The following is a 24334-nucleotide window of genomic DNA, read 5'->3' on the forward strand; positions in this document are numbered from 1 at the left end:
GGTATTGGTTCTGGATAGCACTCCCATCTTTATTGTCAATGTCACAGTTCAGTAACATTGAACATATAGTGATTAACAGCATCAAACACTTTTTCAGTCTACAAAGCTTATATAAATGTTCTTGTCTACTTCTAGAAATTTATGAAAGATTCTCCTTGAGTTAAGTATCCTCTTTCTTGTTTCTACTCCAGATCTAAATATGATGTGGAGGTGCCGGTGTTGGACTGGGGTGGACACAGCACCAGGCTATAATCCAACAGGTTTATTTGAAATCACAAGCTTTGGAGCTCCAAAATCTTGTAATTTCAAATAAGTCTGTTGGACTATAACCTGGTGTCATGTGATGTCTGATCAGATCTAAATATGCACCCTAAATTCCAGATTCACCTTGCCACTTTTCTTTAACTCTCCAGTGACCTCTTGAAAGAAATGGGGAATAGCAGCAGGAGGAAGCCATTCAGCTCCTTGAGCCTGCTCCACTATTCAATTAGATCCTGGGTAATCTTGTGTCTCCACACACTTTTTCTGCGTTATCTGCACATCCCTTGACATTTTTAATATTTAAAAGTTCATCAACCTCTGTCTTGAACATAGTGGTTGACCTTCCATAGCCCTCTGGGTTACAGAATTACAAAGATTCATCAGCTCTTGAGTGAAGAAATTCCTCCTCATCTTGTCTGGGGAATTCAGAAATGTTCCCAATCCCAGGCTTACAATTCTTTTTTGGCAACTCTGAGCCTCTTCCTTTGATCTATACAATCTTCAACTTCTCTTGTTAACCATGGTTGGAACAATGAGTGTATATTTATTGTATTATTCTTTAATTACTAAACGTTGCCTGTCTGCTGTTGAACACATTTCAATATAGTGAACACATTTCAATATAATTTCTCAACCTTCCACAACCAACTTGTCCTTTTGTAATTTGTGGTTTTCTTTGGATTTAAGACCCTGGATCCATCACTGTCAAACCTAGTGTAAAGGGCAGAGGGTTTAAATTTGTGCACCATTCCAAACCTCTTCAGCCTTCCTCCCTCTCAGCTGTCACCAAGAGAGCCAGTATAGACAGAGGGTTGGAATATCATGGATGACTTGCTGGGAGCACACAAATTGTCTGTGAAGAACAGTTGCTCTGAAAGGTGTGAGTTATAGGTTAGACTGCTATTCAGAAGCTTTGCTTGATTAGGCTCCGAGATATTTCTGATATCTTTAAATCCGATATTATTAGCTCCTTAACCTGTATCTGTATCTCTTCCTTTTGTCTTTTCCCCCACCCTTTCTCTTTTATCTTTTCCTTTCTGTCTCCCCCTCCTCCTCTCGATGGAGTCCATGATAAAGCAGATTGTACAAGGCTTAGCAATGAATCTGCTTGCTGGTTCAGATGTCTTTTTCTCCCCTTTGGTTGCCATTGACTATTCTCATGATGGTGTCAGATGAGAGCTCACCTGATCTGATGCTCTTTATATACAGCTGTGAAACAGGATTTAAAGATGGTGATCTCTTCATGTCCTACAAGAGTATGTTCCAGGATGTGCGGGAAGCTGTCGACTGGGTCCACTACAAGGTAATTAGTCTGGTTTAAAAATGCACACCTGGATTTTATTTTGTATCTAGTGAGTATGATGTTGATTTGCGAGGCAGAAATCATGAACTCCAACCTGAATGAAATGTATAAATGACACTGATTTAAATAACATTATGCTGCCATCAAGTGGTAAAAACAGAGAACTGCAGCATTTAAAAACTTCTAGGAGTTGTAATGGACCTTGCCTCAGTAATCGTTTATACCCAAGTTGTTTTACTGCAGCCAGCTGCCTGATCTAATAATGAAGAGTTTTGAAAATCACAGTAAATCAATCTGCATGTTTGGTATGCTTTCTTCACACGTGAATGAGTGTCTTACCTGAGAGATAACGTTACGCGTAGTCTGACTCTATCATTTTTTTTTAGGGATCTTTGAAAGAGAAGACTTTGGAAAACTTAGCAACCTATGTTGTTAAAGAGGTAAGTTGATATGCATATCTGATTCTGTATCCATCTTTGGAGGTGCATCATTTGTGGGCTGCCTTGGACTGGGTGAGGTGTGGAAGTTGCTGCCAGGAAGCGGGTGGGGTGCGGAAGGGGGATCTGGTGCTGGGTACAGTTATGGCTGAAACCAAGTGATGTGAAAGGACTAGATGGTGGCATTTCTATCAGACAAAGCAAATAGTTTGACACAGTTTTGTTTCGGTTTATCTTTCAGCCTAAACTTGCACTGCTGCTGAGCCGAATGAATGAAGTTGGCAAAGTATTTTTGGTGACGAACAGTGATTACACTTACACCAATGTGAGTATCTATTATCAGCGACACAGCGTGTTTGGAGGTGGTCATTACCAAACAGTGCATGCGGTGTACTTTGTGCTAACATGTGGGCTGGATTTCAGACAAGCCCATCCACTACCGGTACCCCTCTCCTGGGTAAGGAAGGGCAGCCATTTAAAAACTGCTTAATTGCAGATCAACAAGTGGAGCTAAACGTCCAAGTGAGGCAGTACTTGAGCATGGATGATTCCTAGGCATCTTTCAGAATTAGATCGTCGAGACAGGATTATTGACCTCTTTAGATCTGTGCACATTCTTGAAAGGCTTTTCAAAATAAAAACCATTTTTTTCTATGTATACCCAGCACATTCTTTTCTAGTCAAGGTGTAGGCTGGCTCCTGCATGAATCCATCTTGCATCTTTGTTTTGCAGCTAGTACTAACAAAGCTGCTTGATGGATTCTAGAATCAGTGGTACTGAGCAGAGATACAAACCAAAGTCTTTTAACAAACTGAGATAACAAGGTGTAGAGCTGGATGAACACAGCAGGCCAAGCAGCATCAGAGGAGCAGGAAAGCTGATGTTTCTGGCCTAGACCCTTCTTCAGAATCTTCAGATTCTCCAGCATCTGCAGTTCCTGCTATCTCTTTTAACAAACTGATCATTTGTTTCCCTCCGTGTCTGTAGGCAACAAGCTTTATTCTTTGTGATGACATAACTGAGAAGAATGTGTCAATAATCTTGTCCCACAGTTCCATAGGCTGACATAAGATGTATAAAATCCCAACGAGACCAAGAAGATGAGCAGTTATCTGGCTAATTGCTGTTCAAGACAAAAGCAATTCATAGCAGTTTCATAATTAGCAGAAACTAATTCTATCTTATTATACCTACACACGCATTCATTATTAAGACAGACAGTTTGACACATTATGGGTGGGAAAGAATACAGACAGGGTGAAAAACATTCTGGAGACCAAATGTCCAAATCACAAGGGTGTGTTAAATTGTGTTTCAAGGTTCCTCTTGATTTTTTTTGATGCAGTCGTCATTTTTCACTTCAGTTGTTGATCCAATAGACCTGAGTCTTTTCATGTAAGAATATTTATTTTAAGCCTTGTCTTTCTATTTTTATTGCCCCATATGAAGGGAGAGATGGATGCTTTCATTTTGCAGTCTTTGGATGTTTTTGCTGCATTTGCATCTACAGCTTTGGTTGAGCTGTTGTCTGTTATAATCAGAGGGCTGCCATCGGGCAAAATTTCCTTGACACAAACTATTGGTGCCTTTTGGAGAGGGATTTTAAAGAGGAATCTGAATCTGCTATTCAGGTGTACAAATGGATCTTTCTTCAGAGCTCCTTTACCATGCATGTGGGAGAGGCCAGAGACTGCTCCGAATCTGGCCTTCACATGGTGACCCAGTTGCCCCCTTAACAGCTCAACTTGGAGGTCAGTGACATTCTACCTTTCCCAGTAAAGTACAGGGTATTTATACACAATACATTATAATGTTTGCATGCAACATTGACACCAGTGCTTCTCACTTCCCCTCTGACCTACACATCCAATCATGTGAATACGTGATCAATGATGGACAACTCGTGGTCCACCTTGGGTCCTCCCATCTTCTCGTAATGTTTGCCAGACCCCCCTAACATCTGTCCTTGGGCTGTTATGATTATTGACCACATTCCAACACCTATTGTTACATTCCTTCCTAGACATTTTCCAGCTGCATCATATATTTTCTTATTATTATTGACTTTGAATTTGGTCATGCAATTCATATTCCTTGCAGATTTTAGTACAGAAGACTAAAAAGAGGATGTTAATTTCTACCAATTGTTATATTTGTAATATCAGCTCTAATATAAAGTTACTAATACAGTTTCAGGAGCAGCTTCCATCTTATCCGACTTGAGAAGCAACAGTTGTTTATTCTCTCAGGTCATAGTGACCCTGTTTCAATATTGTTTCTGTTCCCCTGGTTATGTTATTTAACCTCATAAGAGTACTGAGATACATTTTGTTATAGCACTTTGTTGTTCTTATCTTCTTGGAGAAAATTTTTCAAGGGTGTCTCTGAAGGCAGTTAGCCTTGGATGCAGAAATTTAATTCCCCAATATCTAATTTAAACTGCTATTATTGTACAAATATGTGTCTACTCTAATATGTAATTATAATTTTAAAAGGTTCATATCAGGTAGGTCAAGCTTTCCCTTTCTATTTTATGTGAAAATCTGAAATTTCAAATCAGATAGTTTTCACCTGAGCTGCCTTATCTGTTTTATTCTAGTCCCATCTTACTAAGATTCGGAGGCATGTTGTCTGTCTGAGAAGACCATGACTTGAGCTAGATAAAATACTGCATCAGCTAAAACTTCCTTCAATTGTTTGTGTCACTTCAAAAGAAAACCCTTAATAGCCATTTTGTCATATTCAGCCATGGGCAACTACAATATTGCTACTCAGCCTCAAATTCTCTTCCTCATTGGTTTCAAAAGTGACATTGTCTGCCACAGCTAAAAATGTGCAACACTTGATTTCCAAATTGCAGAGCTTTCGTGATATTTCAGTTATAGCAGTCTAACTTCCATTTCAGTTTATAGTCCCAAAAAGGAAACAAATTGTCTATTACATCATTTGTACACCCTACCCTGAGATGCTAGACAATCTTTTGCCTCCAATAGAAAGCTTAGATAATTTGTTAACGTTTTAACAAATGCTTACTCTTTTAACAGCACCTCAACAAACATACATGGCTGTCAACCTCTGAGACAACTTGAGACATCCATCTACTAATATTTAAAAGAGACGGAGCCTGTTTCTCCATCCTCTTTCCTCCTGTCATTTAACAGTATATGTTTAACAGTTGGGAGCACATAAATGTGACCAGTCAAACTGGCTGACCTGAGTTCAGATCAGCTGCTGAGTGTGTAAATATTCCCCTTTATGATGTGTTGATGTTTTGCCTTCTTTCAAAATTGCTGATGATTCCAGTGACTCTTTATTTTCCAGAAAATCATGACGTACATGTTTGACTTTGCACATGGCCCCGAGGTAGGTGATGTTTGTGGAATTTCAGAAGTGAAATGGGAGTCTGTCAACAGAAGATAGCGAAGCAGGAATAATAAGTTGTTTTAAGAGTAACTGATTACTTGTTTATTGAGTGACACTGTACCTGAATGAATGAATGTAGAGAGGGAAGTGAAATTGGTAAAATGTGTCAGGGACACACTCTCAATCAGTATGTTTGTATAAGCAATAGTACGAAATAGATGCAAACCACATTAGAGGGAGAATTCTATAATTCAGAAGCCTGTGAATAATAAGAAAACTAGAAACAAAGTAAGTTTGAAGTAGAGTGTGTGTGGGATTGAACAGTATAATTTACTGAGAAAATAAGTAGAGGGATCAATAAGGAAATCAAAGAGTAAAAATGTGGAACAAGCCTTTTAGAAAAGGGGACAGTAAAATAGAATTTATTTTTAACCTTCTTGCAGCTTGATCTTTATTATTCCAACAGCATAGATGTGTAAAATCCATTTGTAAAAAATTATTGAAGGTCCAGCATGACTCCTGTCTTTTCTCTCTCTCTCAATCCCATGTCTGTGGTGGCCCTCTTGCCCCCTCGCTTCCTGTTTGTTAATCTCTTTCTCTTCTTGTATGCTGTTGTCAGTCTTTCAAGCTATTTGTCCTGATGTGACTCCTGCTTCCTGTTTCACTAAAGCCTATCTGCTTTTCACTTGTGTTTTTGTATGTGATCAGGATTTTGTCTGTTTCTTCCCTAATTCTTCAGGAGCGTAGTCTGTGGCCTGCAATCGTGTTCAGAACACTTTCTCATGTGTTTTATTTTGCTATAGCCTGGGACTGCTCACCGACCATGGCAGTCATACTTTGACTTGGTTGTAGTGGATGCTCGGAAACCACTTTTTTTCAGTGAGGGAACAGTTCTGCGACAAGTGGACACGGTGAGTTGGGGTAGACCTTGATATTAAAGCTTTACTCTTTATTTTGTTATTAAGAGTGTGGAGTATGAGGTGGAGTGAGTATACACAGTGCTGTGATGGCACGGGAGTCCTTGATTTGGTTTTGAAGCTTTACAGAGGTATAGGACACTGGAACAGATAACAAATTTCTGGATAGTTTTCTTTCTTTAGTTTGTATTTCTCACACATGTAATTTTGGCTTTATAAAAAGAGGCAGGGAGTATAAAGGGTAAGAAATTTACACTAAGCTTTTTGAAGGCAAATCATTAACCTGGTTTGGAAAGTGGCTGGAAACAGTATGGGGATCATGGGTGGGTAATTAATTTAGCTGGCATGACTACTGGTACCCCATAATGAATGTGCTGGATCCTCAAATATTCACTGTCTTTCTTAATGGCTTAAGTGATGGGATAGAAAAACATGTATTGAAAATTGCTGAAGACAAAGGCAACACTAAACAGTACAAGTTGAAACATAGAATTGCAAAATAAAAATTGATAGATGAAGAAAGGGCACATCTATAGCTAATGCATTCCTGTAGGCTAATGTGAGGTCATTGCCTTTTTGATCTCCAAAAGGGCTGAGCTGGGACTCTAAATGGTGAAAAGCTAGTTTAGTGTCAAAGAAACGTGGGGTAGGGAGGCTTGTAAAATGCATGAAAGGTGTAAAAAATAATCATTAAAGGATAATTGCATGGTGGCTTTGATATCTAAAGGATGAGAATGCATGAACTGTTAGAACTTATCTGGAAAAGTGTATTGAGTCTCAAGCTCCACTGCTCCCGGTGTCACTGCAAACAGTAATGATTTAGTCAAGTCCCTGATTTACCTGCCTCATGGAATCAAGTAACAGAAAAGACCGACCAGGTTTCTGTTCTTGCATTTCACTTCATTATAAATAAATAAATTCTAATCACAAGTAACTTTGAACTATCAACAAATGGCTCAACTAGTGATAATTGTACCGCCATTTTAAAACTGCTACGTATACATTCTGTCAGACACATTGTAAATTTAATTTTGTGGGGAGGGGGGTGGTAGAAGAAACTGGATAATTTGGCTCAATAGCGTCAGTCGCAAGGGTTTGTTAAAATGTGTTCCTTTTGGCTTGCCAGAACTTACTGTTCTTCAGTCTCCCTTCTCTGGGTCCTTGTGAGAGATGCAGGACAATTGGTGTATTAACTACAAAGTCTTTTAGATATTGGTTGAAGGTAATAACCTCAGCATCTAGTGGGAGAAAATAACTGGCTGTCTTTACATTTGGGTAATTCTTCTATACAGAGAGACAGAAACAGCTGTCTGAGGTCTTTTGTCTACCATTCACATCCATGGCTGGTTTACGTAATTAACCAATCAGCTACCCGTTGCCTGCCAAATCTCACTCTGCACACCCTCTAGTGCCATGTTATCTGCTATCTCTCTTCTCTGTCCCAACCCGCAAACTGTTTGAACAAAACAGCAGTGTAAATACCATACATGATGAATTTTAGTAATTTGTCTTCAAAAGTGCAACAATGTTTTCCATAGTATGTGACTTTTGAAATAGTCCACTTTTAAAAATTTTTGTCCTCAATCAAAAATACAGAAAATACAATGTATTGTCTTGACAGATTGGAGAAGTAATATTTCAGTTTTACAAAGTCCTGGTTAGGCCACACTTGGAGTTACTGGGAGTGATTCTAAGCACTTCACCTTTGGAAATATGTATTGGCCTATATCCCTTGGGAGTAGGTTTAACAAAATGGTACCTGGATTCCAAGGGGTAAATTGTATAGGGAGGTTACAATCCCTAGGCTATGTACCTTGAAATTTAAAAGATGAAGGGGTTATTGGATTGAAATTTTAAAAATTAGAGTTGTTACAAAGAAACCATATCCATTGGCCCAGCATGAAGGAACATGGTCTAAAAATTCAAGCCAGACTGCTCAGGAATGGAATTAAGAAACAGCTCTACATACAAAGGATGGTGGAAATTTGAAACTCTCTTCTGAAGATAGTAGTTGATGCCTGATCAGTCACAGTTGAATTTGATAGATTTTTTAATGGACATAAGTATTAGGGATATGGAGCAAAGATTGAATGGAATTAGGTCACAGGTGAGGCATGATCTCAGCGAATGGTGGAACAGACTCAATAGGCTGAATAGTCCCTTCATATTCCTATGTTTACAAACATAATACTCCAGCTGGGGCATAATCATCATATTTAATTCTGGGCTGTACATCTTTTGAGGTTGACGAGGGTGCAGATAGGATTCACTGGAATGGGTCTAGGGATGAATGACTTCAGTTATGTGGAGACACTAAGACCAGAATTACTGTCCTATCACAAAAAATAAGTGAAAGCTGGTTTAACTGAGGTGTACAGAAGGAGAAACTGTTTCCACTGACAGGAGACTCCGTGACCAGAGGTAATTTTAGGTAGTTGCTAAAAGAACCAGAAGGAAGATGAATAGATTTTTTTTCTTACACAGAAAGTTATATAAACCTATGACTTAGTAAGCAGAAATAGGATATTTGGCCCCATGAGTTTGCTCTGCTATTTAGTCGGGCTGCTCTGTTTGAGTTTCAAATTCCAAATTCCAAATTCCCATCCACTCCTGAAAATCTTTGAATCCCCTGTCTAACAAGAATCTATCCAGTTCTGCCTTAAAAATATTCAGTGACTCTGCCTATACCGCCTTCTGAGGCAATGTTCCAAATAGAGAGAACCCTCTGGGTCTGTGCTAGATATTTGAAAGAATTATTAGGAGAACCTAAAGAATAAGAAAAAAAATCAAGAATGGACTAGAAGGCCTTTTGAACCTGCTCCACTATTCAAATGATCAAGGCTGACTTTGGGTTCATCTTCACTTTTTCGTGCCTGCTTTCTATATCCTTTGGTTCCATTAGACCAAAAATCTTTTTATCCCAACAATAGAGACTGAGCAACCAGATGTTCATAAATAATTATAGAATCCCTACAGTGTGGAAATAGGCCCTTCGGCCTAACAACCCTCAGAGTATCCCACCCAGACCCCATCCCCTAATCTACACATCCCTGAACACTACGGGCAATTTAGCATGGCCAATCCACCTCGCCTGCACATCTTTGGACTAAGGGAGGAAACCGGAGCAAAAAGATACACAACACTAAGTGAAGAAATGTCTTATCTCATTACCTTCTCCTGAAATTAGGCTCACGTAGTCAGCTCTTGTCAGCTCTATGTCAACCCTGTCAAATCCCTTCAGAATTTCCTATTTTATTCCAATTCTTATCCTTCTAAACTCCCAAAGAATATGCCTCCAACTTACTCTGTTTCTAATCATAGGATGGCTCTGCTGTCCTGGGGATCAATCTAGCAAACCAGTGATGGTATATCTGGGGCATTGTCTGTAATGCCTGATTTTGAGAGTACGACTGTTAGGTTGTTTTTTTGACTAGTCTTTGGGGCAGCTCTTGATTTTGTCACAAGCCCTCAGAAGTTGGTAAGGAGGACTTTGCTGGGTTAACACAGCTGTGTGTGCGGTACTTGTTTCTGAAACATAGTTTCATGCCAGGTGATTTTTCCAGTTTCATTCCTTCAATTAAACTTTTGTGTAGCAGTTCGATACAACTGGGTGATTTAATGTGTCATTTCAGAGGGCAATCAAAAGTCAAGCACTTTGCTGTGGCTCTGGATTGTGTAGTTACATCCCAGGTCCTCATGTTTCTTCTTGATCCCCTTTAAAATTGCACTACTTCGTTGATCTTGCATTTCCTACCTTCCAAAATGTAGCACACATCTGTATTAAATTTTGTTTGCAAGATGCCTGCCCGTTCTCACCATCCCATCCAGCTTTGTACGAAGTCTGTTCCTGTCCACCCCGATTATAATATTTTTATCTTTTGTACCATCCGCATACTTTGAAATTACATTGTGTGTAAACCTTTCCAGCTCACAAATAAATGTTCTAGAGTTTGTTCAGCAGTGGTGCATATAGTGATATGGTGGAGCTGACTGAACTCGCTAGAGTGGAGAGTGGATGTGAGTCTACCTCTGCCGGTCTTCAACCAGTTGTGTTACTTACAAGAAAATATTTACATTTTACAAAGGATAATGGGTGAAGGGATAATGAGAGGAAAGAGGGGTCTGCAAGGAGTATGTAAAGAGGAGTATTGGGGGAAGGGCTGCCAAAGGGATAGAGGGAGTGAGAATCTGCAAAGGAGACAGATGGTGCTACATGAGGAAATACTCATCTGGAAACAGGAAAACTTGAAATCTGATGAGGTAATGAATTCCTTGCATGTTAATGTGAAATTTCTAGTTTAAAGCTGCATGAGATACTTGGATGCTCTTGTAATGAACAGTGTGTCAATTGTTAGCTTAAATCTTGGATGCATTAGAAAGAATCTTGGAAAGACAAATCATGTTTAACCAACTTATTGAAGTCTTTTGATGTAATATGGTGTGGTTAAAGAGGAATCAGTGTATGTATTGTACTTGGATTTCCAGAAGACTCCCTCCAAGGTGTCACCTGAAAGACCATAAGATATAGGAACAGAATTGGGCCATTTAATAATTTCATGTATTCCTCAACCCCATTCTCCTGACTTTTCTCTGTAACCCTTTGATCCCCTTACTAATCAAGAACCTATCTATCTTTGTCTTAAATACAGTCAATGACTTGGCCTCCACGGTTTTCTGTGGCAATGACTTCCACAGATTCACCATCCTCCTAACTGAAGAAATTTGTCTTCATTCTCCTGTGGCACGGTGGCACAGTGGTTAGCACTGCTGCCTCACAGCGCCAGGGACCCGGGTTCGATTCCACCCTCGGGCGACTGTCTGTGTGGAGTTTGCACGTTCTCCCTGTGTCTGCATGGGTTTCCTCCGGGTGCTCCGGTTTCCTCCCACAGTCCAAAGATGTGCAGGTTAGGTGGATTGGTCGTGCTAAATTGCCCGTAGTGTTCAGGGAGGTGTAGATTAGGGGGATGGGTCTGGGTGGGGTGCTCTGAGGTTCGGTGTGGACTTGTTGGGCCGGAGGGCCTGTTTCCACACTGTAGGGATTCTATGATTCTATGTGGGGAGGTGATGGCCTAGTGGTATTATCACTGGACTGTTAATCTGGGAACCCAGGTTCAAATCCTGCCATGGCAGATGGTGGAAATTGAATTCAATAAATATCTGGAATTAAGAGTTTAATGTTAACGATAACCATAAATCCATTGCTAATTGTCAGGAAAAACCCATCTGGTTCACTAATGTCCTTTAGGGAAGAAAACTGCCATCCTTATCTGGTCTGGCCTACATCTGACTCCAGACCCACAGCAATGTGGTTGATTCTTAACTGCCATCTGGGCAAATAGGGATGGACAATAAATGCTGCCTGGCCAGCAACGTCCTCATCCCATTAATGAATAAAGAAAAAAAAAATTCTCAGTTCATAAGGGTTGTCCACTGTCTTTCCAGACTGCTTAGTGTTCTGTAAGTTTTATTGAGTTCCCCCCCAACCCTCCTTACTTCTAACCTCCATTTGAGTACAAACTTAGCATCCTCAAATGCTCCTCATATGACAAGTTCTTCATTCCTAGGATCATTCTTGTGATCCTTCTCTGAACCTCATCCAAAGCCAACATATCCTGCCTTGGATATGGGACCAAATGTTACTCACAATATTCCAAATGCAATCTGACTAAAACTTTATACAGCCTCAGCAGTACAACCCTGATCTTGTATTCTGGTGCGTTCATACTGAAGGCTAACATTGCGTGTGCCTTCCCAACTGGCAACTGAACCTGCATGTTAAACTTGAGAAGCCTGAATTAAGACCCCCAAGTCCCTTTTTGCATCAGATTTCTGAAGCCTTTCCCTGTTTAGAAAATAGTCTCTGCCTGTAATTTTCCTACCAAAGTGCACTTGCACTTTCTACATTTTTCTTTCCATCTGCCACTATTTTGCCCTCTCTCCTAGCTTGTCAAAGTCCTTTCTGCTTCCTCAACACTACTTGTCTCTCCTTTGTGTCATTTGCAAACTTAGCAACAATGCCCTCAATTTCTTTGTCCAGGTTGTTAATGTATAATGTGAGTAGATGTGGTCCCAATACTGACTCCTGCAGAACTCCATTAATCACAGGCTGTCATCCTGAACAAGACCCCTTTATCTTCACCTGCCAGTCAGCCAATCCTCTATCCATGTAAGTATCTTGCCCCTAACATCATGGGCTAATACCTTTATGCAGCAGCCTCCTGTGTGGCACCTTATCAAAGGCCTTTTGGAAATCCAAATAGATCATGTCCACTGGCTACACTTTGAGGTGAGTAATGAACAAGTTTGACAAAGAATTCTAACAGATTTGTCTAGCATGACCTCCCCTTGACAAAGCTGTACTGACTCAGCTCTATTTTACCATGCGTCCCCCAAGTGCTGTACAGTCTCACCCTTAATGATGAACTGTTAAAAATCTTACTAGTGATCGTGGTCAGTCTAACTAGCTTATATATTTCCTGTCTTCTGCCTTCTTCCCTTGTTAAACAACGGTGTTACAAATGTTATTGCAAAACAAAATGTAGGGCATAACATATTGGCATGAGTAGAAGATTGGCTAGTTAACAGGGAAGAGAGAGTAGGAGTAGGCACAATAAATGAGTCATTTTTCTGACTGGCAAAATATAAAATCTGGCCTGTCGTAGGGCTCAACTTTTGGAAATTTATATAAATGATTTGGATGAATGGATGTAAGGTGTGGCAGCTAGATTTAGTGATGACACGTAGGTATGAAAGTAAGTTGTGAAGAGGCCATTAGCAGCTGCAAAGGGATATAGATGAATTGAGTGAGCAAAGATTGTACAAATGCAGTATAGTATAGAAAGGTGTGAAATTGTCCATTTTGGCAGGAAGAATAAAAAAGAAGCATATATCTAAATGATTTGAGATTGCATAGCTCTGAGAAACAAGGGATTACGGTGTCTTCATTTAGGTTAGCATGCAGGTACAACAAGTAATTGGGAAAGCTAATAGAATGTTATTCAATTCCCCTTGCGATAAATAATATGAAAGTAGGGAGGTTATATTTGAGTTACAGTAGTGATGAGACAACACCCGGAGTATTGTGTACAGTGTTGGCCACCTTTATTTAAGAAAATATGCATATGCATATGCAGATGTATTGGATGCAGTTTAGAGAAGGTTTACCCAGAATAATACCTGGAATTAATATTTTGCACCAGTTTTCAGTGGAGGACACTACTATCATTCCATTAGTAACACATGATGCAGAGGTTATAGAGACGGAGAAATTTAGAACAATCATCATCACTAGAGAAAAAGTACTGAGCAAACTATTGGGATTGAAGGCAGACAATTTCCCAGGACCTGATGGCTTATATCATAGGACCTTAGAGGAAGTGGTAACAGAGATTGTGGATCCAGTGGTTATAATATTTTGAAAATTCCTGGATTGTGTGACAAATTCTAATGGATTGGAAAAATGCTAATTTTCGTAATGGAGGCAAAGTAGGAAACTATATAGATCAGTTAGTTTAACAAATTGGGAAATTGTTAGAATCCATTATTAAGGAAGTAATAACAGAACATTTTGGAAAGTCGAAACACAATCCATCAGAGTTGGTATGATTTTATGAAGGATAAATTGTGTTTGACTCATTTTGAAGTTCTTTGAAGATGTAACAAGCAATGTGATAATAGGGGTCCTGTCGATGTAATATACCTGGACTTCCAGAATGCATTTGATAAGGTGCTGCATGAAGGGGTAGTACATAAAGGTAAGATTACATGGAGTTGGGGGTTATTTGTTAGCTTGGATAGAGAAAGCAGTGAATCAGGATATATGGATCTTTTTCTGATTGGCAAAATGTAACTAGTCGGGTACCACAGGGTTTGGTACTTGGGCCCTAACTATTTACAAGCTGTATTAATGACTTGGATGCAGGGATAGAAAGAACAATAACCAAATTTGCAGATGGCACTAAAAGAAGTGGGAAAGTAAGTTGCAAGGAAGGAATTAAATTTACAAATGCATATGGTTAGGTTAGGTGAATTGGCCAAAATTTAACATTTAACATGGATATGAGGATATTCATTTTGGACAAAGGAATAGAAAGGCAACTTATTATTTAAATGGAGAGAAACTTCAGAGTGCTTAAGTGCTGAGGGTGTCCTTGTGTATGAATTGCAGAAAACTAATATGCAGGTACAGCAGGTAATAAGGAAAGCAGGTGGAATTTTGGTATTTGTTGCTAAAGGATTAGAATATAATAGTAGGGAGGTGTTGCTGCAACTATACAAGGCATTGGTGAGACTGCACCTGGAGTATTGGATACGATTTTAATCCCCTTACTTGCATTCCAGGCAGTTCTGATGAGGTTCATTAGATTACTATGAGAGGTGAAGGTATGATGAGAAATTGAGCACTTTAGAAGAGTGAGAGGAGACCTACTTTAGGTGTTTAACATGCTAAAGGGTTTTGACAAAGTAGACATAGCGAGGATGATTTCTTGTATGAGGCAACCTAGAAAAAGAGGTCATGGTTTTAGGATAAAAGTAGCAAATTTAAAACAGATGAGAAATTACTTCTCTCAAAGGATCATAAATCTGGAATTTACTATCCCAAGTGTGGTGGATGCCAGGGCATTAAGTAAATTTAAGGACAAAATGGGCAGATTTTTAGATAGTAATGAGTTGAAGGATGATGGGGATTGGGCAGGAAATGGGGTTGAGACAGAGGTAAATCAACTATGGCAGAGCAGGCTCGAGGGGCTGAATTGCCTCGTACTCCTAGTTATTTCGTTAATGGCTGGATTATCTTACTGGAAAGGTTAGACAGGCTAGACTTGTTTGACAGGTGTTTAGAGTAGGAGGTAACTTAATTGAAACACATATATGATATTGTGCATGTGGAAAGGACATTTCCTGTTGTGGAGAATCTGGAACTAGGGGTCACAGTTTAAAAATAAAAGGGTCACCCATTTAAGACAGATGAGGGGAAAGTTTCTCTTGTTGAGGGTCATGAGTCTCTGGAACTCTTCCTGAAATGCCAGTAGAAGCAGCATCAGGATATTTTTAAGGTAGAGGAGGCAAGAGTCTTCAAAAGCAAGGGAGTGAAAAGTTGCAAAAAAAATTATTTTGAGCCCTGCATCCATCAGATGTAAAGATTGCATTTTCACTTTTTCTTTGTGTAGGCAACTGGTCACCTGAAGATTGGGACACACACAGGACCTCTCCAGCATGGGATTGTGTACTCGGGTGGTAAGTACATCAGCTTTCTCTAGTTTTCTCTTTATTATCTATTGACTCACCTTGTTATGCCTGCAGTCAGGAGAGAGTGTTCATCAGACCTTACACTTTGGAATCCTGTGTTCTGCCAGTATAGGAACAATATCAGAGTTTGGTGACCATTTCAAATAAGTTTTTATTTCCCTGTCTTCCAAACCAGGGTGCTGAGCTCCAAAGTTTGCCCAAGCTGAGATCAACTGACTTAGCACCCATTAGTGTGTGGACTCGAGTAAGGAATCTTCACCTGGAGGAGAACTAGTCCTGAGGCGAGGTGGGAACTCTTATCCTGATCAAGAGTGGGAATGATGGTGGTAGATAGATCCAGGGTTACGTGGGGGGGGAGGGGGGCAGATGGCAGTTAGGGGAGCAGGAGGGATGTTGAGGTTGAGGCTGAAGCTGTCATGGGTGTGGGGGCAGTTATTGTGTCCAGGCACGCCCTCCCTAGCCTCCCCTTTGCCTCTGGTTTGTGGTAATGTTCCTATGGATCCTAAAGGTCAGAGGTGAAAAAGAGGTCACATAATTTTTGCTGCATGTTTTTCAGGTTCCTCAGATATTATGGGCGACCTGCTGGGGACGAAAGGCAAAGACATTTTGTATATCGGTGATCACATCTTTGGTGATATTTTGAAATCGAAGAAGCGACAGGGCTGGAGAACATTCCTGGTCATCCCAGAACTAGCACAAGAGCTACATGTCTGGACTGACAAAAGCAGTAAGAGTATAGTGCTGACTGATATGCATTAACTGTTGTTTACAACTTTTCAGGTGTTTCCTCAGAGCCAGATTCCACAAAGGTCTCACTAAGTCTAGTATCTGTTCCTGCTTCCATTCTTACTCCTCAGCACAGTGTGAAGAAGTGACATAGAATCATAGAGATATACAGCTCAGAAACCAGACCCTTTGGTCCAACTCCTCTGTGCCGACCAGATTTCCTAAACTGATCTCATCCCATTTGCTGGCATTTGGCCCATACCCCTCTTAAACCTTTCTCATTCATGTAGCCATCCAAATGCCTTTTTAATGTTGCAACTGTGTCTGCCTCCTCTACCTCTACCTCTGCTGGCAGCTCGTTCCAAACGTGCACCATCAGCTGCATGGAAAACGTTGCCCCTCAGGTCCCTTTTTAAATCTTTCCTGTCACCTTAAACCTACACCCTCCAGTTTTGGACTTCATTACCCTGGGAAAAAGACCTTCGCTATTCACTGTATCCATTCTACTCGGGGTTTTATAAACTTCTATAAGGTCACCCCTTGGCCTCCAACACTCCAGCAAAAAGAGCCCCAGCCCATTCAGCCTCTCCCTTTGCTCAAACCCTCCAATCCCAGCAACATCCATGTAAATCTTTTTTGTACCCTTTCGGGTTTAACAATATCATTCCTAAAGCAGGGAGACCAGAATTGCATACAATATTCCAAAAGTGGCCTAACCAATGTCCTGTACAGCCGCAACATGACATCCCAACTCCTATACTCCATGTTCTGATCAATGAAGGCAAGCATACCAAATGCCGCCTTCACCACCCTGTCTACCTAAGAGTTCACTTTCGAGGGACTATATACCTGCAGTCTTAGGTCTCTTTATTTGGCGACACCCCCAAGGACCTACCATTATTACTCCTGTCCTAGTTTGCCTAACCAAAATACAACACTTCACACTTATCCAAATTAAACTTCATCTGCCACTCCTTAGCCCATTGGCCCTTCTGATTAAGGTCCCATTGTATTCTGAGAGAACTTTCTTCACTGTCCACTACGCCAACAATTTTAGTGTCATTGCAAACTTACTAACTACACCTCCTATATTCACATCCAAATCGTGTCTATAGATGATGAAAAGCAGTGGACCAGCATACCAATGGTCACAGGCTTCCAGTCTGTAAAACAACCCTCTACCACCACCCTCTGTCTCATACCTTCAAGTCAATTTTGTGTACAATTGGCTAGCTCCCCCGAATCCTATGTGATCTAACTTTGCCAACCAGTCTACCATGCAGAACTTTGTCAAACACCTTGCTTAAGTCTATATACAACGTCTCCGGCTCTGCCCTCATCTATTTTCTTGGTCACGTCCTCAGAAAACTCAATCGATTTTAGTGAGACATGATTTCCCATGCACAAAGCCATGTTAACTATCCTGAATCTGTCCTTGCCTTTCAAAATGCGTGTAAATCCTGTCCCTTGGAATCCGCTCCAACAACTTCCTCACACTGACATCAGGCTGACCAGGTGATAATTCCCTGTCTTTTCCTTGCCACCTTTTAACTAATGACATCATAGTAGCCATCCTCCAGTCTTCAGACTTCTCAACCCATTGCTGTTGATGATACCAATATCTCAGCAAGGGACCTAGCAACCCCTTCACTCGCTTCCCACAAAATTTTGGGATACAAATGATCAGATCCTGGGCATTTATCTACCTTTATGCATTTTAAGACCTCTAGTATGTCGTGTTCTGTAAAATGGACACTTTTCAAGATCTCACCATTTATTTCCGTAGGATCCCTAGCTTCCACGTTTCTGTGCTATGTAACTATTACTCTAAACTCTAGCAATGGCGGGACGTGGTATTAGAGCACTGAACTCCCTCTTCTATCTCACCCATATCAACACTTTGTTTAGCACAGAGCTGGTATCTCACTGGTCATCAGTGTTTACTGACTGTGTTAAGCTCCCTCTGACCAAGATCTGTGTGCTTTCTGTATTAGTGCAGTGACATTGCTTTCTTTTCCAGATTTGTTCGAAGAGTTGCAGAGTCTGGATGTGTTTCTGGCTGAACTTTACAAGTGAGTATCAAGATGATTTTAGAATGGAAAGGCCAGAAAGAGCAATTAAACCAGTCGCCTGAAAATGTATGGTTTTGTAATAAATATGAAAATGAGTAGCACTGCACAGAATGATTGCAGGGCACTTCTTGAGATTAGCTTTAGGGTTTGTATGTTAACTGAATCTTTTTTGTTTGATTCTAGCCTGAAACTCGCTCCTGGCTATCTGTTGTTCTATATACTGATCACTCAAAAACTTTTTGCTGTCTCATTCTGTTTCATGCTATTAGAATTTCCTGATAATTGTTTAATGCTTCCTGTTTAGCAATTGGCTAATTTGACTTTCTTCCATTTCCTCAGGCATCTAGACAGTAGCAGTAACGAGAGGCCTGACATCAGTGCCATTCAGAGAAGGATCAAGGTGAGACCCAGGCTGGACGAACTGCTTTCGTGTGTGACAGGTCTCATTGTAAATGCTTTGAGACTTACACTGTGGGTTCATAAATTCTCAAAGACCTGTTGTATAATATTTCATCCTGTAAATAAGGAGTCTCATGGGAGTGATACAAGCAATAATTGGGACATTGATCTCTGTGTCTCCATCTCATGCTGCCATTGAACTGCTTTCTTCCTTTCTGATTGTTCTATTCTGCCTCATGCTGTAAGCTTTCCCCTTCCTATAGATGTCGCCTAAGCCCTACTTACTAGACTTCTCTTTCATGCTTTCTCATTACCTCCATTCTATTCTTGTTTTCCTCTCACCCTCCACCTATCCTCCTTCCATCACCCCACACCACCCTCCCACTAGTTCTCTATTTCTCCAGCTATCTCAAGTCTCTCCTTATCACCCTAGTTTCCCATCTGGATGAATTTATGCTGTACACACTCTATGGACGTAATGAGCAGAAACTGCACATGATTGGAACTAAATAAAGAGTGTTTGGATATTTCATTACTGTCCCCAGGTGGAGTACCACAAAGCATCCTTTACATTTTTCCCCATATACCTGATGTTCAGTCTCTTTTTTTTCTTCCCCATGCTGTTAGTATTTTGAAGCTCTCTCCATTCAAGATGCTGGTTTGATTCCTGTGCAGTCTGTGCTTCCCTTGTAGCCATCTCCTGTTCAAACATTCAACAAACTTAAACCCTCCTGTTTATGCCAGTTTTGCAATTGGATTTTTTTTTTGAATTGTTGTCTTTGTCTAGTTTAGGTACAGGTCTTATTGTCACTAGTGCTAGCTTTATTGTTTATTTTATTAACTTTTGTCTGTAGGAGTTCACTGCACAAGAGTTTTCCTTATTTTGTCAGTGGTGTTCCCCAGATAGTGAATACTCCCTTCATCCCCACTCTCGCTGAGAGTCTTTGTTCAGGACCCAGTCACTTGCTCAGGCAAATATATTTCCCCTCAGACATGGCAACTTTTTCCTTAGTCAACAATTTCCCCATCATGGTTGACAAGGCCCTCAGCTGTGTCTGACCCATTTCCCACACTTTTGCCTTCACCTCTCCTGTTCCCATCCACAACAACAGGGTTTCCCTGTCCTCACTTTCCACCACACTGCCATTTCCACCGCCTCCACGGGATCCAGCCATCAGATATTCATTGCCCTCCCTTGTCAGCATTCCATAGGGATTGTTTCCTCTGGGATACCCTAATCTGGTCCTCCTCCATTTCGAACACCTCCCCACACCCCCATATGGCACCTTCCCATGCAATTGCAGAAGGTTTATACTTACCCGTTTACCACCTCACTATTCAAGACTCGACACTCACCTTCCAGATGAAGCAGTGAATTACTTGCGCTTCATTCCATCTAGTCTACTGTATTTGCTGCTGACAATGTGGTCTTCTCTATACTGGGGAGACAAAATGCAGACTAGGTTGCCACTTTGTGAAACGCCTCCATTCTGTCTTTGAAAATACCCCAAGCTTCTAGTTGCTTGCCGCTTCAAGACACCAGCATGTTCCCGTGCCAACAAGTTGGAGGAGCAACACTTCATCTTCTGTCTAGGTACCTCATAGCCTTCAGAACTCCAATATTGAATTTAACAATTTCAGAGCATGAACACCTTCCTCCATGTTATTTACCCAGTCCCACACCCCAGTTTCTGTTTTGTATGGATTGCTCCCAATGCAGTCAACTCATTTTCTTCAACTATTTGCACTTAATGTTAGCACCCATATCTCTCCTGGCTTATTAGCAATCCCTTAAATGAGCCTCTCCTTTTTATTCTCTTTCTAGGTACCATCACCATCTATTCAATTCAACCTCCACCATTCCCGCCCCAGCAAAAAAAAAAACCCTGTCATCAGCACACGTACCACTATGTCTGAGCTGCTTTCAGTTCTGCCAAAGAGTCACTGGACGTGAAACATTTACTGTTTTTTTTTCTCTCTCTCTCCATAGATGTTGCTAGGTCTGCTGAGTTTCTCCAGATCTCTAGCAGTTCTTTGTTTTATTTGCTTCTAATAGTGTTATATAATTTATTGTCTTCACAGTTTAACATTTCTAATTATTCATTTTTTAAATGTGACTATTACCAAGAAATATTTAATACTTTAAATGGGACTTTGAAGGAAAGACTAATGTGAGATTGAGAAGTTTGAGACAGACCTTCCAGGTTATGTTTTCACCCGTACTGTGTTCTTCCTGCTTTGTAGAAAGTCACTCACGATATGGATATGTGTTACGGAATGATGGGGAGCCTTTTCCGCAGTGGTTCCCGTCAGACACTCTTTGCCAGTCAGGTGATGCGTTATGCAGATCTGTATGCAGCCTCCTTCATCAATCTTCTGTACTATCCCTTCAGTTACCTCTTCCGTGCTGCCCACGTCTTGGTAAGTATATGAGATCTGACCTGCAGAAGCACAAACCTGTGATAGGCTCACTGTAAGATGCACTTTTTAAAAAAAAAAAAAAAATTGAGTCATTGAGACCTTGGCTAAGCTCACTATCTCAGTTAAGCTGGTAGTGAATGCTGCAACATTGCCCCTACACTGAGAAGAAAGTGAACCATCAGAGTTCCTTTTCCTAAGAATGACCCAGCAGCTTTGGGTTAGGATTGGGTTCCAATTTGATTTTGTTGACAGCCAAATGTGGAGTGTGTGTGCAAAATAGTAAGCTGGGAGAGGTGCTGGTTGGAATGAATTATTGCTGCTAGAAGTTGTAAATTAAGATGCCAAAAACTGACCAACCTTGGTCAGGGGAACCTTACTGCACTGGAAGTTTGATTTGTGGGGGTAAAGAATCCTTTCTGTTCCAACACAGCAGTTACAGGAGCAAATGTTTCTGCTCCACCCCACAAGTGTGCTTCTGCCCCAAGATAGGGCTTCCCATCACTGTCCCAGGACATCAGTCCACTTCACACACCAACCAACTACTGCTAGTTTAATACTGAGTTGTAAGTAATTGTGTGCAGTAGGATCTAGATTTTGATTAAGACTGTTTTTAGGAAGAATCCTAATAGTAAACTGGTAGCTTGACCACATCAGCTTGGTTAGGTTCTGAAACCAAGTCTGATGATGAGCAGGTTGTGTTAGCCAATTTCCTATCATCCTTTACTTCCTCCAGGGTAGAGTTTAGCTTTCTGGCCACTGTTTCAGGTTGTTGCTGAGGTTCTGTATCAGAAACTCAATCCCAAGTGCTGCTGACCAATGCAAATCAGAGATTCTCAGCAAAGATCTCTTGCACTCAATTATCTTTCCCTTCTTCTCCCCTGCTCCCCCCAAATTTATGTGCTGTGCTTTATGCATTCTTCCATTTTTGCCATTGCCTTCACACTGTGCTTGATCTCTTGTATTCTGTTCCCAACTTTCTCTTGTACACTGATTCCTTACTGTTGCACTCTTGTCTGCCTGCTGTTTTCCTCTTGGAGTACATTGTTTCTTCTTTGCTCTGCTCCTGCCCTGTCTTGCTTTGTTTCCCGTTTGTTCTTCAGATGCCTCATGAGTCCACTGTGGAGCACAGCCATGTCGATATCCGTGATGTTGAGTCTCCAATGGCAACTCGCAACCGCTCAACGAGCTCCATGGATATTAAAGAGACTGAGCACAAACGGCACCATCTCACCCGATCAATTAGTGAAATAAAACCCCCCAACCTTTTCCCACAAACTCCACAAGAAATTACACACTGCCATGATGAAGATGATGACGAAGAGGAGGAGGAGGAGGAGGAGGAGGAGGAGGAAGAATAACAAGGAAATGAATCTCCTTAATCCTGCCCCATCCCACAGAAGTGACACGGTTTAAAGTATGTAAAATTGAAGATTAATGACCTGATCAGAATGGAAAGACGATTGTGAAATGTTCAGTGGATTCAAAGGGACAGGGTTTTGTTTTAAACCTGGAAATTTATGAAAAGAGCTAAATACTGAAACTTGTTTTCCAGTTTTCTTTTAAGTAATTTGACAATGTGCAAATGAATTTTAATCGCAAGTCAGAAGTTTGCATTGAATGCAGGAAATGATGGACTTTGAAGACTGAGTTGAATAGATTCACACCTGTGATGATTTCATTGGATGTTTCACTAAAGATGATAGTTGTTTGAAAGGGAATTGCAAAATTGAGCCGGTAATTTCTCTGTTTTTGACTTAGCACAGCCTGAGATTCTGACAACACCAGCAAGTTGTTTCAAACTCCTCTCAAACTGAGCCCGTCATGGATCCGTCCTCTGATTCCTATGTGCTTTATTCTTATAGATTTGGGGCTTTGGTCTCACTATGGAATTTGAGTTTGTGTATGATCAAAGTTGACTAATGTTTACCTTGGTCCAGAGAAGTTGTATGTTTCTGCAGCAATTGGAAAGATCTGAAAAATGGGTCCTCAAAGCTGCTTCCGCCAGACACGACTTGACTGGTGGGGAGTGCTTGTACATCTGGTGAATCTTCTGTGCAAAGCAGCAAACGTTGGGAATCCCACAAATGTGTATTTTTTTTTGTTGGGGGCTGGGTGGCGGGGGTGCAGTGCAATGCGTTGAAATAAGTTATGTGGAATCACTGCACAAGTTGCAGTGTGTAATTTTTATAATTTTCTTGTTCACCTCCCACTTGGACCTTTTGAGGCTCCAAGGAACCAGAGTTCAGTTTTCCTTTTCAGGGTCATTGCGTTCCCACAGTGGCTTGGTTTAGATCCAAATCCAATCAGATGCAGAAATGACAATTTTGGTTAGAGATGATGTGGGAAATTTATAAGCTTTCATTGGGATCATGTAAATGGAGTTTTATTGTGTATAGGCATCTAACCTTTCGTTGTATCTGGCCGAGGAGTATTGGACATAACATTTAGGACAAGCAGCCCGCTTTATTGGTATCCCAGTTACCATCTTAACTGTTTAATCCTTTTCACCACTGATGCACATTGGCAGCAGCATGTACCGTCCTCAAGATGCCCTGGAGCAACTTGCGGGCTGCCAGAAGGACGAGGGAGAGAAAATATACAGGACAGTGACCTGCACAATCTTCTCCATTTGCATGCCATTCATATTTGGAAATATATTTTCATTTCTTTGTCATTGTTGGGTCAAAATCCTGTAACTTTCTGTTTAACACCACTGTGCGAATACTTTAACCAAGCCAACTGCAGTGAATCTTGGTCACCACCACTTGAGGGGAATAAATGCTGGCACCACCTACAATTTCTTGATGATACTCAAAATAATAAAAAAAAAAAAGCTGGTATGAAAGAGTGAACTCTCACCATTTATATTGGGTGTATTCAAAATGCTGCCTTATGTATCTATTGATCTGTTGGTTGTGCAGGACCAGTTTTAACATGTGATACTTTGCCTGAAAGTTTTAAAGGTATTTCACTAGAACAAGGCCATTGGCAGTACCTTACAAGCTGTTGTGCAGTACTGCACATGTGGAACTTAGTGGGAATGTTGATCAGAGCCTGTTAACATTGTTCCCATATTTGACCCTTGTTCTGTGTAACAATTTTATAAATTAACCCCCATCCCAAGTGCAGATGTATTCATGGGACTCTGGTTTGGCTGATGTCAGAGCTGCTGTATGAACTGAAGC

The 24334-nt window shown here is 40.7% G+C and overlaps 1 protein-coding gene across 1 annotated transcript; it reads left to right on the plus strand.

Annotated features, from left to right (window-relative positions):
- The first annotated feature begins 869 nt into the window (after positions 1-869).
- On the plus strand, positions 870-24034 carry LOC109925819 (cytosolic purine 5'-nucleotidase-like). The gene is made up of 11 exons (XM_048592937.1): positions 870-1564; positions 1951-2004; positions 2243-2326; positions 5324-5365; positions 6169-6276; positions 15453-15519; positions 16088-16258; positions 18278-18329; positions 18669-18729; positions 20973-21149; positions 22250-24034. The coding sequence occupies exons 1-11, from the start codon at positions 1382-1384 to the stop codon at positions 22505-22507; spliced, it is 1257 nt and encodes a 418-aa protein (XP_048448894.1). The 5' UTR covers positions 870-1381; the 3' UTR covers positions 22508-24034.
- The last annotated feature ends 300 nt before the right edge of the window (positions 24035-24334 follow it).

The sequence above is a fragment of the Rhincodon typus genome, unplaced genomic scaffold (genome assembly GCF_021869965.1).
Source record: "Rhincodon typus isolate 14 unplaced genomic scaffold, sRhiTyp1.1 hic_rhity00002068, whole genome shotgun sequence".
Lineage (NCBI taxonomy): Eukaryota > Metazoa > Chordata > Chondrichthyes > Orectolobiformes > Rhincodontidae > Rhincodon > Rhincodon typus.

What these genes read in the sequence shown, in the direction of transcription:
- LOC109925819 (XM_048592937.1), top strand. Translation starts at nt 1,382, where the DNA reads ATGTCTTTTTCTCCCCTTTGGTTGCCATTGACTATTCTCATGATGGTG. An exon ending in TCGACTGGGTCCACTACAAG is followed by an intron (nt 1,565 to 1,950) that starts GTAATTAGTCTG and finishes ATTTTTTTTTAG; the next exon opens with GGATCTTTGAAAGAGAAGAC. An exon ending in TCCGTGCTGCCCACGTCTTG is followed by an intron (nt 21,150 to 22,249) that starts GTAAGTATATGA and finishes TTTGTTCTTCAG; the next exon opens with ATGCCTCATGAGTCCACTGT.